We start from the raw sequence: 17,302 nt of genomic DNA on the forward strand, positions 1-17,302 counted from the left end.
TTACCTGATGTCATTCAATTCTTATTTGAAAAACATAGACATGAATTCTCTAATAATTCCCATGTAAGTCTAATTTGTAAAATAAATTTTTATTTAATTCTAAAAAGAATAATGTGGCTTAAATGATTGTTTCTTGTTTTATTTTCAGAGACTCTTATTTCTCTTCCTTCCTTCCTCATGATTTACCTGCTAAGCCAGAAAATACCTATAGTTAATTTCAACAGAGTACCCTTATATTTCTTAAGATAAACATTTTTTCGTATTTAATAGTTCATAAGTATTATATTTGGTACGACCTGTAAATTTTTGAAATTTGGAATACTGATTGAAACCAATTATCTATAAAATTTCACAGCTTGAGAAAATTCTGAGTTTTTTTAAAAATTGAGATACACACTTCTTATTTACAAATTTTAAGAACATAAAGTCTATAGGGGCCAAAAAAAGTTTGAAAATTAGGTTCTTATTTTAAAAAGTTTAAAATATAATGGGGAATTGTTTAACTACATTGATCTAAACCAAATTGGTTCAGCTTTTTAAAAATATTTTCTATCAAATCGTAATTGTTGTTGCTTCCATACTATTTTCTGTCTACTTTGATGGTAATAATAGGTGTCTCCTATAAAATTAAATTGCTGTTTCTTTCTGCAGCTGCATTTGACAAAGGTGATGATCGAAGACTTGGCAAAAAGCCCATATTCAGTAGCTCTCAGGTAAACTTTTAAAATTTTATAGGTCTCAGTGCAAAAAAGATACCAAATAAATTTTTTTTATTTCAGAATAATTTTTAAAAATCTATTCTTTCATTGATTAAAACTATTTCTTAATGGAGATAATTTTGAGTATTTTTGTAATCAAGTGAACATTTTATAATTTTTTAATGATAAGAGTTTTATATCTAACAGGCATAGAAGTGAACTATTGTCCATCATTTTTATTTCCTTGAAAACCTTTTTTGGCAGTTAATATATTGGAGCTATTCCAGTAGGTGAGAAATTGTCTAGAATTCTAGACCTCATTCAGTGTCTAATTTTTAAATTAACCTACTTCTTATAGAGGAAGATTTTGGTTGTCCCAGTTTTCTCTATACTATGATTTTAATTCATGTAATATATTTTTGGTACAAAAAGGCAACTATCTTCAAGAGTACAGTTGTGTTTTGCTTTAGAAGTTACCTGATGTACTTAAGATATATCTAAAGTAGTTGAACTCTTAGTAAGTAGAATAAGTTTGCCAGAGAGAAATGGTTGCTCAGTGGTTATGGAGTTTCAGTTTTGTAAGATGAAAAAGTTTTAAAGATCTGGTGCGCAACAAGGTACATGTTGTTAACTATACTACCCACTTGAGAATGGTTAAAGTAGTAAATGTTATTTGTTTTTTACCATGCATATACAGTACACATATGCACAAAGGTTACTTTGATAATTAGTTATAACATGAACTATAAATTATAGTCCTGGCTAATGATGGTTAGTGTGCCAAGCTAACTTACATATCGCTACCTAATCAAATATGTATTTGAAGTATAAAATTATTCTAACTAGTACATGCAATGCAGTCATACAGAGACACACATTGAGAGTTTTGGTTTGGAATGCAAAGAACATATTGCCCTTACAGATCGGAATCGGGAGTCTTTTCTTCTCTGCCAGTAAATAGGAAATCATACAACTCCGAGCCACAACAGAGAGCTCTCATGGCTTGAGCCAGAGATCAAGCTCCAAATGTCTTGGGTGAGAAACTATAGGACACTGGAGCATCTTGCTAGGAAACTTTCTCGTACTACTTCCCAAAGTGTGTTCCACAAAATACCAGTGCTATCATATTTTCCAACTAAGAATATCTATTGTCGCTACATTTGCGAATCTTTGTACACAGTAGCTTCCCTTAGAGACTAATGGTGCACGTGAGCACCTTATAAAAGTTCTGAGAAACACTGCAGTAAAGAACACTTTTGAATTGTTTTACTCAACATTTCCTTTAATTTTATAACCGTGCAACACCACTAGACTCCCCCTTCACCCTTTTAAGTATATTACTTAGTTCCACACAACATGCACTAGGAGATTATATCTTAGGGCATATTTTGCTATGTCCTAGTTCCCTATTGTCTCCCATGTGTTTTTTAAGGCCCCCAGAAATTAGCCTATCTGCCTTGCTTTCTTCAATTCTGCTATCTTTTTTTAACCAGGCTTTTCCTCCTTCCTTGCAGCAAAATGGAACAGTCTCATTGCTCTTTCTTGTCCTCCTGAGTTTCAGACTGTTAACTGTTACTGTTAACCACAGTGGGACGGAAACAGGGCGATACGCTTTCCTAAGAAGGACAGTAGTGTACTGAAATGGGAGCTAAACACAGAATCAGAAGAGTTCAAATCTTGACTCTACATTATTATCTGTAGCATCTATGAGGCTTGTTTGCTTCTCTGTAAAATGGAATAAAAAAAAAAAAACTAGTAGGATTACTGTGAAAATTGAAAGAAATAATTTATGTGCAATTATCTGTTATGTAGTAAGTGCTAAATAAATGTGAACAAATAAAGGTGTGTCCAAAGAGATTAGATCTTTTGGAGGTGGGAGAAAGTTAATGAGATTAGACTTAGAGAAAGGTTTCATTGGGTTGGTACTGAAATATGGATAAAATTTAGATGATGTCTGGGATTTGCTACAAAATAAAAATAGAGGTAGTTATATATGAAACAAAATGCCAAGGGCTAATCATTATTAAAGCTGGGTGATAGGTATATGGGACACTGTACTCTTCAGTCTTCTTTTGATTATGTTTAAATTTTTCTATTACATGTGTATATTTTATAAGGAATAGTACTAGAACTGAAAGGGTATCTAATGTTTTAGGTGATTATCTCTTTTTCTTCATTTTTGTCAATAACATGTGGTTGATACCAGCCCAGCCTAGTGGGCTCTTGAGTATCTCACTCAAGAATGCAATACCTTGAGACACCGAATGGAGCAGAAGCACTGTGGCTTTATTTTTATTAGAAACAAAAAAACTGGAGGACAGAGCTCCAGGGAGAGCAATCTAGACAGGAATCTCCTCATAGAGTGCTATTGTTGCCTTTGTGTTTTCTCTCCTTGCAGTCTCCCTGCAGGTACACCACCTCTTGTTCCACCTTCCTGGAATTCACTTGCTGTGAGGAAGGGTCAAGGCAACTCAATCAGATTCTTCCTTCTGTGCCAACTTAGTCCCCAATTTTTTTAAAAGATTTATTTATTTATGAATACAAGAGCTGGGGTGTAGGCCAGAGGTGTGGGGGGGGGGGAGAGGATTCACCAGAGACAGAGTAGGGAGCAAAACAGGAGGATTGACTGAAATACACTGCTGAGGGGAGCAGCAGGTGAGACAGGAGAGGTCTGCTGTGCCATGTGGGTTAGCTCCCTGGCTGGGTATCAAACTCGTGTGGCAGTGGCTACAGATAGCTTCAGAGTGCTGCGACTTAATCCCTTGTGCCACCAGGGAGGCCCATTAGTCCCAAATTTTTGTGTGTTCTCCTAAAATATACTCAATGCATGCCATGAGCATCCTGGCGCCTCCGGTGAAGCCATTACATGTTTACTGGGCATGTACTCCTATGGAGGCCACTCACATTCTTCCTGGATGTAGTCTTTGCAGGAAGTTCAGTATCGTTAATGGCTGATTTTGACACTTGTTATGACCACAGTTGACAAGCTGGTGCCTTTCGCCATCTGCCCGAGGTCACAATTATTTATTATTAACTATTATTATTTTTTTTTTACTATTTGCTATTAACTATCTGTTACTATCACAGATGGCACTTTTCACCATCTGTTTTCCAACATCAGCCCTGGCCCCTGTCACATGGTAACCATTCCTGTTGGCCATTTGTATATAAGAAGGATATAAACTCTGCAGAGGTACTCAGAGACTGCCTAGGAATGCATATACATTGAATATTCGTCATGCTCTACTATGTTCATGTGAATTTCTAAAGGAATATATTTATTCCATATACTATATAGCTCTTACCCATCACATAATACTTTAAAATAGATTCAAAGATAGAGGGATAAAGTAAATTAAGTCAGACCAGTTTCAAGGTGAGAAGTCTAAAATCAGAAATATAACTAGTTATGAGCCTCCCCTGGTGGTGCAGTGGTTGAGCGCTGGGCTGCGAGGCTGCCCGCAGCCTCTGCAGCACCGGTTCGTTCCCCGGCCGCCGGCGAGGGTCCCATACACACACACACAAAAAAAAAGAGGAAAGAAATATAACTAGTTATCGGTATTAAAGTAGAGAAAAGTTATTTTTTGACCTAAGGTTTAATCCAGACTACAAAAAAATGAGGACCACGCCTATTAGAACTTTGTAAATGTGACATAGAATCCTAGAACATTGCACTGATAAGGCAGGTCTGCACCCTCTAAACATGTATAATCAGAGACACAAGAGATGTTAATGACTTCTTAAATATCCTAAATCAGTTAGGCAAAGCTAAGGCAATAATCTGATGATTCCTTTATTACATTACTTTGTTTCCCCCTAACCATTGCCAGATTATTTATTATGTATATATACATGTATGTATATGTGAATATGCATTTTTTTAATCTTAGACATAATTTTAATGTAACTAGAAACTTTGTATTTTTAGATGTAACTAGATCTTGAATAGTATATAAGCCCAAGTTTAGCAACGTTTGACACATTTTTTTGAGTACCCAGTATGTGATGGCTGCAGTGGTAGGCAGCACAAAGATGAAGACAGCAGTCTCTGCTTCTCACCGCTATAATTTCACAGCTTTCCAAAGGGGAACAGGCGGGGTGGTCTTATTTACCTAAAGACTTGCAATATAATCATCTTAAATTTTTGTTCTAAAATTTCTATCATTTTTTAAAATTTTGTTGTTCCTTTTCATGTCAAGGTTGGTTCTAGACAAAATGATGAAGGTTGTGCATTTGTCTTCAGTGCCCTTCTATTTCTCCCTTTTTACCTATTCCACCTATTTAGTTCCCCTTTTCTCCGCTTGCTCTAGACAACCAATACTGCATTGCTGTCTTGTTTCTTCCTAAAACCAAACTTTGTGTTGTGATTCTCAACGAACTTTTGTTTTTTCTTAAATGAGAAATCGCAGAAGTAAGCACTTCTTACCACACAGGATTAAATCTCTAGTGGTAAAATTTCTGGGATTTAAGTGAAGAAAGAATTTTTGGTGAAAATCCTTATAATGACTCTCAAATTGTATCATATAGTTGACTGTCTTCTTAAAGTAGTAAAGCATGATCTCAGGTCCTAGTTCTATCCGTATCAACATGTGACCCTTGGTTGGGTAAATCACATATCTGCTTTCCCAGTTTCTTATTTAAGAAATAGAGGTAACAATGGGCTAACACATAGGATTGTTATGAGGTTTCAGTGAGATGATTTATAGAAAGGGTTTTACACAAAACCTGGGAGTGGACTCTCAAAAAACATTGGTTGTTATTGTCATTCACCAAAGGCATCCTTACTTCTGTGGGTATTAACCTCTACCATAACTAAACTTAAAAACCTTGCCTTTGTAAATAATACTGCCTTTCACTTTCTTACGCTACATTTCAGATTTGATTAAGGTAAGGTGGTCAATAGCATATTCAAAATCTTGATCAAAAATGATCAAAAATAATTCAAATATTGAGTGATTCTGAATCATAACATGGACTACAGTTTTTCCTCTTTGGAAAACTTGCTTATTGAAATGTGAAAGTATTATATGTCAAAAACTTAAGTCAAATTACGAAGCACTTTTTTATCCTTTGCAGCAAAGGAGACAACATTCTGACTCTGGTCTTATAAAAAGCACATCTTCAAGAGGAAATAACAAGAAAGAGTGTTGGAGATATCCCTCTACTAATCAAAAGATGAAATCCGATGGACTAGGAGCATCAGGACATACATCAAGTACCAATAGAAATACTATAAATAAAACTTTGAAGCATGATGATTTAAAAGAAAAAGATGGTACAAAAATAGCATCTAAGTTTACAAAAGAATCAAAAACTGGGGTGAAAACTGTTTCTGGAAAGCCCAAAGCTATAATAAAATCTAAAACAGAAAACAGTGATAATACAAAGTCAGCAAATGTGTCACCTAGACAAGCTGTGGAAAGATCATCATCAGCAGCAGCAGCAACAGCAGCAACAGCAACAGCAGCAAATGGACAGAAAAATTCATTAAATGGAAAAGGAGTGAGAAATCAGGAAGGGCACATTACAGGTGCCAGACCCAAGATACTTGCTGGAAACTTAAATGTTCAAGCCAAAGCAAAGCCTTTGAGGAAAGTGACAGGAAAAGATTCTCCATGCAACAGCATCACAGGTCCCTCCAGCAGATCTACCAACTCAAGTATGGAATTATTGATTTCCACTGAATGTCTGGATGAGCCCCCCAAAAATGGATCAATAGGAGAAGAGAAGCCTTCTGGTCATAAACAGTCCCTTTATGAATCTCCAAGACAGATAGTAAAAAACAATGGTGAAACTATCAAAACTTCCACTGTAGGTAGGTTTTAATACACTTTTTTTTTATTGAGGTAATTTTTTTTTACCACACTATATAGGCTTCAGATGTAAAATTTCTCACCTCAGCAACTGTATATATCACACCAACACCTACCACCAAATGTCAGTCATCATGCACCACCAACCTATCATCCCCCTCTTACCTATTCCCTACCCCTCCTTCCCCTCTGGTAACCACCATTCCGTTGTCATAGTCTAAGAGTTTGTTTTTGTTTCATTTGTTCACTTGCCTTTTTTCCTTTCTTTAATTTTTTTTTTTTTTTTTTGCACAGAAGAATTGGGGTGTAGGCTAAAGGTGAGAGAGTAAAAGGACTCACCAGAGACAGAGTGAGGTATAGAACTGCAGATCTACTGAAATACATTGCTAAGGGGAGCAGTGAGCAAGACAGGAGTTAACTTCCTGGGCAGGAATCAAACCCGGGCCTTAGCAGTGGGTTAACTGAGGCTTAACCCCTAGAGCACCAAGGAGGCCCCCCTTTTTTTCTTTATATTCCACAAATGAGTTAAATCATGTAGTATTTTTCTTTCTCCTTCTAAGTTATTTCACGTAACATAATCCTCTCAAGTTCAGTCTATGTTGTTGCAAATGGCAAGATTTCATCTTTTTAATGGCTGAGTAGTATTCTATTATGTGTGAATATCACATCATCTTTATCCATTCAGCTCTCCTCAGGCACTTGGATTGTTCTACATCTTGACTACTGTGAATAGTGATGCAATGAACATGTGGAGTGATCTAATTTTATTTTTTTCCAAAGCTCTATGGATGTTTAATGGTAACTATTTTTTTTTTTACACACTGTGGCCTTTATTAATTGGTTTCCATTTTATTTTATTTTTTAAAATTTATTATATATATTTTACATTGTTCATTTTTAAACAATGTTTGCTTTTCTTCTTCTTTTTTTCCCTCGGGTGTTGTCCCCATAAAACTTCCCCCACCAGTTCACCCAAGCACCATCACCACAGTCCCCTGTGCTCTTCCTCCCTGTTTTGGACTTTTATTTATTTTCAAATGCCAAGAAATATTTATTTACATATATTCATGCCAGCTAAGAGAAAACACAATTCTTCCCATGTTAACATTTTGTTCATAGTATCTGAATTTATACATCTTTGTTGCATATTTAGTGTTCTCTCACCTGACCCACTTATCTTTTATTTACAGCAGTAAAATCTAGACCTGTTTCAAAACTTACCAATGGAACTTCCAATAAAAAAAGCATTCATGAACAAGAAAATAATATAAATAACAGGTAAGTCTTCAGTCATTGTGTTACCTATGTATTAGTTTTTTCTGATAGGTAACTTTATACTAATGTCTAGATAAATATTTTTTCTTCTTTGGTTATAAAATTTAATGTATTTACCAGTGATATTTTGAAACTTTATTTATTAAAAGAAGTTACTTTGTTTAAGTGTAATGATGATTAATAGAAAATAATAGTGGAATACTTAATTGCACTTGTGGAACTTGATTATCACTTGCTTTGTCATACTTGAGCATACAGTTTGGTAAACTCGAAGACCTATGAAAGGATAGTTTTTCTATTTTCACAAAAGAGATACATTTTTATTTCTTTGAGGGAAAAATATATTTCATGTATGAGTCTTTTAAAAGTCCACATTTTGGATCCTTGAAGTAACAGTGATTGCACATCATTTTTCTTAGTGTGCTAAAGAAGGTCACTAATAAAGGATGTAGTGATTCAGCACCACAAGCAATTTTAAAGAAAAGAGGAACTAGCACTGGATTTGCTACCACCCAGCAGAGAATGAAAAATGGCCCTTCTAGTCTTGCTAAAACTCAAGGTAAGGCTGAGAGAGTACCTTGTTTAAGTTGAATAAACAGAAGTCTCACTTGAAATGTTAACTGCACATAAGCAAAGTATAACTGGTTTCAATAATTACATATTTTGTTTCATACTATAGAGATGAATAAAGTTTTATACTTTTACTTTTCAGGCAAGTAGTTTGGTATTCTGGGGAATGGTTTTGATTTTTATTTTCTTCTGTGAGAGAAATTATTAAGATGTCATTAATGTATCTACATTTCTGGTCTTCTTATATAATATGCCTCTGTTACTTCAAAGTTTCTATCTGTAAAATTAGAACAAAGAGCCATTTGGAAAGTAATGATAGACTGGAGAGCTGAAATATGTAGGGAGGAAGAATTTTCCCTTGGTAACCTGTGCGCTGCCTGTTGTTTTTCCATGTTCTAAGAAAGAAAATATTACTGATTATATTGCTTTATTTACTAATATAATAACTGATTTTATAAATTAAAACAAAGGATGTAGTGATTTATTGCTTTATTCAGTAAGCATTCACATAGGAATAGCTTATAAGATTCTCAAAATTATAAATTTTGAGTTGAAAGATGAATTATTACTGAGTAAAAAAATAAGGCAGAGAAAAATTCATGTTCTAGCAATAGCTAAGAATTAAACGTTTTAAAATATTGATAATTCTGACAGATTTGAATGCTTAAAGTATTATCTGTAGGACTTTAACTGGTGTAAACAAATGACTTTTCAAAATTAATCCTCTTTTCCTCCAGCCACCAATTCTAGTTTACTCTCTATATCTAAGTTAATTCTAATGAACTGTAATAATAATGATCTGGTTGTAAGAAATAAATTTATTTTGTTCATGTTTGAGTAAAAAACCTATAACAATGTCAACATTTCTATTGTATTTAACTTGATTTTCTTCCTCAGCTATATGGAACAGTCCCCCACCCCAGCCCCAAAAAAAGACTTCAATGGAAAACTCTTACTGCCTTCCTGCTCTTTTGGTACAAGAATCTAGTCAGACTTTTCCATGCCCATATATTTATGCGATCCAATTCTAACATAAAGATCAACACTTTTTTTTCTAAAGATTTATTTATTTATGCATACAAGAGCTGGAGTACAGGCCAGAGATGCAGGGGGTGAGAGGATTCACCAGAGACAGAGTGGGAAACAGAGCAAGCAGATTGACCGAAGTACACTGCTGAGGAGAGCACCGGGCGAGTCAGGAGAGGTCTGCTGCGCCATGTGGGTTGCTCCCTGGCCGGCCTGGGATTGAACTCGTGCTGCAGAGGCCGTGGATTGCCTCATAGTGCAGTGCTTAACCCCTTGTGCCACCAGGGAGGCCCCAAGATCAACACTTTTGACTTGAAGAAGATATATCTATAAATTTTACTAAGATTCTAGGAAAGCCCCTTTATATTTATAACAGAAATTTTTTTTCTTTTATTATGTCGTTAACTCCTAATTTGTGATTGTCCATATGATCCTAGTTATATTACCATCTCATTATTTAATCTTACTTCTTCTGAAGTAACTTAAAAACAACTATTGAGTTTCAGTCATGAATTGGAAGGTATATCTATTTTATTTTTGAATTTTCTTATCTTAGGATCCCAAGGAGAGTCACCCAATTCAGTAAAATCTTCAGTCTCTTCAAGACTGTCTGATGAAAATGTGACAAAGTTGGACCACAGTACAACTACAGATAAACAAATACCCAAGAGAAAAATTGTTAAGCAAGGAAACACAACTTTGCCTAAGGTTAATGCAAAAATAGTTACAATGCCTAAAAATCTAAATCAGTCTAAGAAAGGTGACACTTTGAATAATAAAGATTCAAAACAGAGGATGTCTCCTGGACAGGTTATAATGAAGACTCAGGCTTCTTCTCAAAGACCTTTAAAAAATGAAACATCTGTTGTCCAAAAAAGTATGCTTCAAGATCTATGTGATAATAATAATAAGGGTAATATTTTGGAACAGAAGCCTCTTGAACCTCTAATTAATTTCACATCCAAAATCAGTGGTACAGAAGCCTTGCAGTCATCATGTAAACCTAAACCACAAAAGCCATTAAACAATCACGAAAAAGAGAAATTGGTATTTGAATGTCAAAATATGTCAAATCTGGATAAAGCAATGAAAGATGAACTGGAAGCAAAACATATTGGTTCAAATAAAAGTAAACCAAAAATTTCCAGTCACAAAGAAACAGATAATTGCAACACAGCTAAAGCACATGCTGATGGGCGTGATAATGTAGATTCAAAATTTTATAGCTCCACTGCCCTAAAATCTATAGTTTTAAATCCAAATGAAAACTCCTTGAACTCTAATCAACATTATGATTTAGATTCAACAGATGCAGGGCAAATCCATTCAATTTCAGCTAGGGAAAAGCAAGTAGGGAGGGAAGATACAATTAAAACATCAAGTATTAAATGTGTGAAAGATGTTTTACCGTATGCTCCTGAAAGGACAAACACTGTGTTAAATTCTGTGCACAATGACAGAAAAACTGTAATTCATTTAGAAAAACACAAAATTCCTAGTGAGTTGTCTGATGACTCTGTTATGAAGGAAGACAAACATATGACAGCAGACTCAGATACATCCTCCAAGTGTTTTTTGGAACAGATAGCAGGAAAAAATTCTCCTAAGGAGATGGAAACAACAGAAACTCCAGAGAACCACAACACTCCAGAAGCGCCATTCATGAGTCACTGGAATTTGAGCACCAGTGTTCTGCACCAGAGAGAGAGTCCAGAGTCTGACACTGGCAGTGCTACCACATCCTCTGATGACATAAAGCCCCGATCTGAAGACTATGATGCTGGAGGATCTCAGGATGATGATGGGTCCAATGACAGAGGTATTTCTAAGTGTGGCACAATGCTATGCCATGACTTTCTTGGAAGAAGTAGCAGTGACACCAGTACTCCTGAAGAATTAAAAATATATGATAGTAATTTGAGAATTGAAGTCAAAATGAAAAAGCAAAGCAGTGGTGATGTTTTCCAAGTTAATTCGACAAGCGATGATGATGTTCCTAGAAAAAAACCAGAAATTTGGTCTCGATCTACAATAGTCCACCCTAGGGATAAAGAAAATATTCCACGAGGGAGTGTCCATTTTGCTCAGGAAATAGATCAAGTTTCTTCCTCAGCAGATGAAACAGAAGATGAAAGGTCTGAAGCTGAAAATGTCACAGAGCATTTCTCTGCATCTCACCCAGCTCCTCAGCAGTTTCAAGGAATAATTAATTTAGCTTTTGAAGATGCAGCTGAAAATGAAAGTCGTGAATTTTCTGCAACTAAAAAATTTAAAAGGTCAGTTTTACTTTCAGTAGATGAGTGTGAGGAGCTAGGATCTGATGAAGGAGAAGTCCACACTCCAATTCGGCCTTCTATAGATTGTCTTTCACCTTCTGATGTTTTTGATGGCATTTTCCACGAGCAACGTGGAAGGACCTGCTATTCCAGATACTCACAAGGAAGTGAAGGTAGTACCTTAGAACATAAACAAGATAAAGGCAATAGTGTATATAAAAATGAAAGATCACTCTTGAGTCTGGGTAACATTGACACTTCAAGAAAAGATAAGCAGAGTACTTCAGCTACAGAAACAAAGAACACGCTAGATATCCTGTCCAAAGGAGACAGACAGTTTCTACCAGAAGACAAAAAAGTAAACAGCGGAAGTGAAATGGATAATGACTTTCAGCAACGCAGCAAACTCTCCGATAATGATATAAAGTCTCAAGAAAGACCATGTCATTTGGCGCTTCATCACAGAGACCCCAATTCTGACATACCAAAGAACAACTCTTCAAAGTCTCTGGACTCCTGTCGGAGTCAAGTTCTGCCTCAGGAAGGTCAAGTGAAAGAGAGCCATTCCACAGCTACCGAAAAAGCTAATATTGCTTTATCTGCAGGTAATGTACAGAAATAGAAATGCTAAATCCATAAGAAAATGAATTTATAGAATTTTAAAGTTGTATGTAGCCCTGAATGTTATATTTTAGTTAGAAAGGATAAACAAAGGATTCAAATTTTAAATGAAAATATCAATGTCTTAATAATGATGAAAATTAGCTAGTTATTCTTTGTTGTTCACTGAAAATCCTAGTGAAGAATTAATATCTAGTAAAATTTTTGGCTAATCCACTAAGAGATTTTACATGAAAGAAAAATTTAGTTTACTATTATTTAGTTATTTATGTCTGATTTAACATAGGAATTATTGGCTATTAGAAATTTTGTTACACATTGCATATGACTTATGGACTATGCTAGCATATATTTAAGAGGGCTGTGCAATAACTATAGTAATATTAACTAAAAGCACTGAACTATTTTAGCTAGATTAATTATTACAATGTATACACATTTTACAGAGATTGAGACTTTCCGAATCACTGTAATTCTATTCTAAAATTTTCAATTAAAAAAGATAAATTTCCTAAAAGAGATTATATCTAGAAGCATTGACAATATATGAAAAAAAAAAGTCCAGGCTTATTTCATATGTTTAGATGACCTTCTGTCCAATTGTTTTGTGTGTTTGTCTTCTTTATTATAGTAATTTGAACTAATGACCACATTAAAATATGCAATAGTAGCTGACTGAGTAGCCATCATATATCAGAACTAAGGAAAGGACTGGTTGGGCAAGAATAGGGAGCTCTTTAAAGTTGTACTTTTTTTTTGTCCTTGCTTGCATCCTCCTTTGCATGTGCAATATAAAAATAAGCCTTTAGAATAAATGTATTTATTCCCGTTTTGGAACTGACTTAATTTAAAAGTCACCATCAAATAACCATGTTCTTTTTTTTCTCTTTAAGTTTCTCTTGTAGTGAATTAGATATATGTGCACATTCTATGTTCATGTTCAAATAATTTCTGTTGTTTTCTGTATCACAAATTTTCAAATTCAATTATATAGAATTGTTAGTTGCCTGTGTTGATTTTGCTGCTAAACATTACGCTTAAGTTTTTTTAAGATACAAAAAAATGCCTCAGAGATCTCATCGATTTTGTATAAATATTATTTTTCCCATTCTATGTGTTTTTTTTAAACTATAACTGAAATATTGTATTACTATTGTTCTACAAAACTCTGAGGGGTGCCAACACGTGCAATTTTTACATTGTGTAGTATTATGAATTATTTCAGGAGACATAGATGATTGTGACTCACTGGCACAAACCTACATGTATGACCATCGACCTTCAAAAACCCTTTCTCCAATATATGAGATGGATGTAATAGAAGCATTTGAGCAGAAAATGGAATCAGAAACACATGTTATGGACATGGATTGTGAAGACGATCAGCACTTTGCAAAACAAGATTGGACGCTATTAAAGCAACTGCTCTCTGAACAGGATTCAAACTTAAATATTACAAATTCTGTTCCTGAAGACTTAAATTTAGCACAGTATCTAATCAATCAGACGCTACTTTTAGCACGCGACAGCTCAAAACCTCAGGGTAAAGCACATGTTGACACTTTGACCAGATGGAGTGAACTAACATCTCCACTTGATAATTCCTCCGCAAGCATCACAATGGCTAGTTTTTCCTCTGAAGATTGTTCACCCCAAGGGGAATGGACAATTCTGGAACTCGAAACTCAGCATTAAGAGTATTAACATTTTAGAAAATTTTAAACTATGCCTTCCCCCCACTTTTTGTTTATGTTTATATTATATGCAAATAACAATTACATTAGCCAGAGATTGTCCTTAATATTGAAGGAGTCTTTCCAATCTATGGAGGTAAACTTACTTCATTAGTTAACATGATCTCACCTGTAGAAAACAAATGTTTAAAAATTTTGAGCATGTTTCTATAATTATTAGAGAAATTAGAAGAGGTGTAAGGAAAACCTTGCTTCAATTTTCCTTTCCTAACTGATCTTTTGTTCACTTGTTCATCATTCAAGAATTTACAATGTGAATGCACAAACAGATCGGTCCCTTTACTTTTTTGCTCTGCATATGGTAAATTGGTAATTCAACAATAAAAAAGTATCGTGCTTGTGTGCTTTATGTAGAGTTTATCTGTGAGTAACATTCAGATTCAGGTTGATATGGTTGATAGCTGAGTATCAATAAAAATCTTAATTTCCCCAACAATTGAGGTCTGGGAAATAGTGAAGTAAATACATTCTCCAATTTCAATCTCATTGTTACTAAAACAGAAATGGAATCCTCTGTAACTCTCCTTCTGGGATATAGCCAGAGAGGGAAGTCTGCCTTTGTTCAAAAGAATGGGGAAGCTGTCTATCTTTTATCTATATGGACTCCCTTTTTTATGGTTACTTAGAACTCTCCAGTTTCCATTCTATATCAGAGATATTTTAGAACTGCACCTGCAGTAAGCCTGCACTAAATATTAACTTGAAAATGGGTATATGAGGTAATTGAGTTACCGAGTGAAACTGCATGTGTGTGAGCATGGGCACACACACATGTGTATGTCTTATGCATTGTCTAGTTACCTACTTCTTTATTTCCTTGATCAGATTGCCTTTTTATTTGTAATGTTGGTAGCAAGGCAAAGATAAAATCTTTTTTTAAAAAGGCTACTGAAGAGCAAACTTTTAGGTCCAATATTGATGTGGATGTTTCCTCTAGGGTAATGAGATTTAGTTGAATCAATCTCTTTTAAGCTTTGTAATGCATAATTTCTCTAAAATATGTCAGAAGTGAGGAAACATTTTGGTTTAAAAGTACTTTTCTAAATTAAAATTGTCAATAAATGATCAACAATAAGGATCCTGTATATTAAATATCAATAATCATATTAATGCATAATCACTTGTTCTTATATATTAATATAACTATGTAAAATTAGCTACTAGCCTGTTACTATAATATCATTTAGTTGCTATGCCTTTTTTTTTTTTTTAATTTTATTTATTTTTTTTTTTTTTAATAGAGGCATGCTTTATTTATTTGTTTGCTGGTTTGTTTGCTTGTTTTGTTTATACATGCACTGGGTACAGTCAGAAGTGCGGGAGGGAGGGTGAGAGAATTCACCAGAGCCAGAGCGGGGAGCAGAGCAGGCAGAAGGACCGAAGTACACTGCTGAGGGGAGCAGCGGGCGGCAGGAGAGGTCTGCGCGCCATGTGGGACCCTCCTCCGTTGGCCGGGGAGCAGCCGGGGATTGAACCGGCGCCACAGAGGCCGCGCGCAGTTTCGCAACCCAGCGCTCAACCGCTGCGCCACCGGGGAGGCCCAGTTGCTATGCCTTTTTTAAAATAGAAGCTCTACAAGAAGCACTCATTCAGTCAGTCATACTGGTTCTGGGTGCTGTGGTACAAAAATAAGGTTTGAGTTCTTCCTCCTTCCTCAAAAAAAGTTGTTTCTGCTGAGAGGGGAAAACATGTAAGAAAAGAGTTAAAATACAGTATTAGAAGAACTTTGTATTTTTTAATTTTTATTTATTTTAATACTTTTAAATGTAATGATTAGTCTAATCCCTTAAAATGTCAAGGATTGAAGTTCACATGAGTCAAAAGATTGCACAAGAGCCCATTAACTAATTTGTGGACTAGAATCCAATATTCCTTAATTTCAGTTTGATGTTACTTCTGCCACACAACACAGGTCATTTGATTTTTTATCATAAAACCTGCGAACAAATACTAAATTTAGAGATAAATTTGTGGTGTAAAGAAGTATGATAGAGGGCCTCCCTGGTGGCGCAAGGGGTTAATATGCAACCTATGAAGCTATCAGCACCCTCTGCAGCACGAGTTTCATCCCCCTGCCGCCAGGGAGCTACCCACTTGGTGCAGCAGACCTCTCCTGACTCACCCACTGCTCCCCTCAGCAGTGTACTTTGGTCAGTCTGCCTGTTCTGTTCCCCACTCTGTCTCTGGTGAATCCTCTCACCCCCCACACCTCTGGCCTGTACCCCAGTTCTTGTATGCATAAATAAATAAATCTTTTTTAAAAAAAGAAGTATGATAGAGTCAGAAACAGCACCAAGTCCCAAGAGATTGTGGATATTGTGTTATTTTTTTCTCCAAATGTGAAATTGTTTTGTTACTTTTAATAAACTACCTCAGAAGCTCACAAATTTATAACTGAAACTTCATTTCTTTCCCAGCTTCAAGGTCCTGAAAACTTTCTTCTTAAATCATTAGACATTTAAAATCTATTTAATTTCATGTCACATCTGCAATAGATAATAAGGGAGATATTTTGCTTAAGTAGTGACCTCTTAGGTAATTTCAGTTCTTGTATGTTTTCTTATCACGCTCTTTTGTGAATGACACATCTACCAGTCTTTACTATGGGACTACTTGGGCTAGCACTTCACCATTCACCAAACATATATTGATTAATAATTGCTTACATTTATTCAGCACTTTTTATATGTTAAGACCCTGTGCTAAGTGCTTTAAATATGCGTTAACAATATTTAATTCTCACAACTGTTCTATGACATATGTCTTCTTTATTTTGTGCATGAAGAAACTGATGTAAACTTCTTACCCTAAATGAGCTACCGCAGTGGAAGAAACTAAAAAAGAAAATAACACTATGCTACTGTTTGGTAAGATAACCATTGTTTAAGATCAGAGATATGGGAGCTGAAAGGGAGAAGCTACAGCTTGTCAAGAAGAAAAGATTAGGGCCTCCCCTGGTGGCGCAGGCAGTTGAGCGCTGCACAGTGAAGCTGCCCGCAGCCTCCGCAGCGCGGGTTAGATCCTGTCCTGTGGGCGAGAATCCCACATGGCTCGGCAGACCTCCCCTGTCTCGCCCACTGCTCCCCTCAGCAGTGTATTTCAGTCAGTCTGCCTGTTCTGTTCCCTGCTCTGTCTCTGGTGAATCCTCTCACCCTCCTGCATATCTGGCCTGTACCCCAGTTCTTGTATGCATGACTAAATATATCTTAAAAAAAAAAAGATTAGAGAAAGCTTCTTAGGGCAAGCAACATTCTGTGACTGCTTCAGAA

At 35.5% G+C, this 17,302-nt stretch overlaps 1 protein-coding gene across 2 annotated transcripts in view; it reads left to right on the forward strand.

The window, feature by feature from the left end:
* Positions 1-13,974, forward strand: part of BTBD8 (BTB domain containing 8) — a gene marked incomplete at both ends in the record, with an annotated part of 77,322 nt that extends 63,348 nt beyond the window's left edge. For both annotated transcript variants that reach the window (XM_084242664.1, XM_084242663.1), the window contains 6 exons: positions 652-713; positions 5,775-6,513; positions 7,702-7,789; positions 8,206-8,345; positions 9,939-12,263; positions 13,505-13,974. In XM_084242664.1, coding sequence (XP_084098790.1) covers positions 652-713; positions 5,775-6,513; positions 7,702-7,789; positions 8,206-8,345; positions 9,939-12,263; positions 13,505-13,974 — 3,824 coding nt within the window. The remainder of the gene's footprint in view (positions 1-651; positions 714-5,774; positions 6,514-7,701; positions 7,790-8,205; positions 8,346-9,938; positions 12,264-13,504) is intronic.
* Positions 13,975-17,302: the final 3,328 nt, after the last annotated feature.

The sequence above is a fragment of the Talpa europaea genome, assembly GCF_964194135.1.
Source record: "Talpa europaea genome assembly, chromosome: 9".
Lineage (NCBI taxonomy): Eukaryota > Metazoa > Chordata > Mammalia > Eulipotyphla > Talpidae > Talpa > Talpa europaea.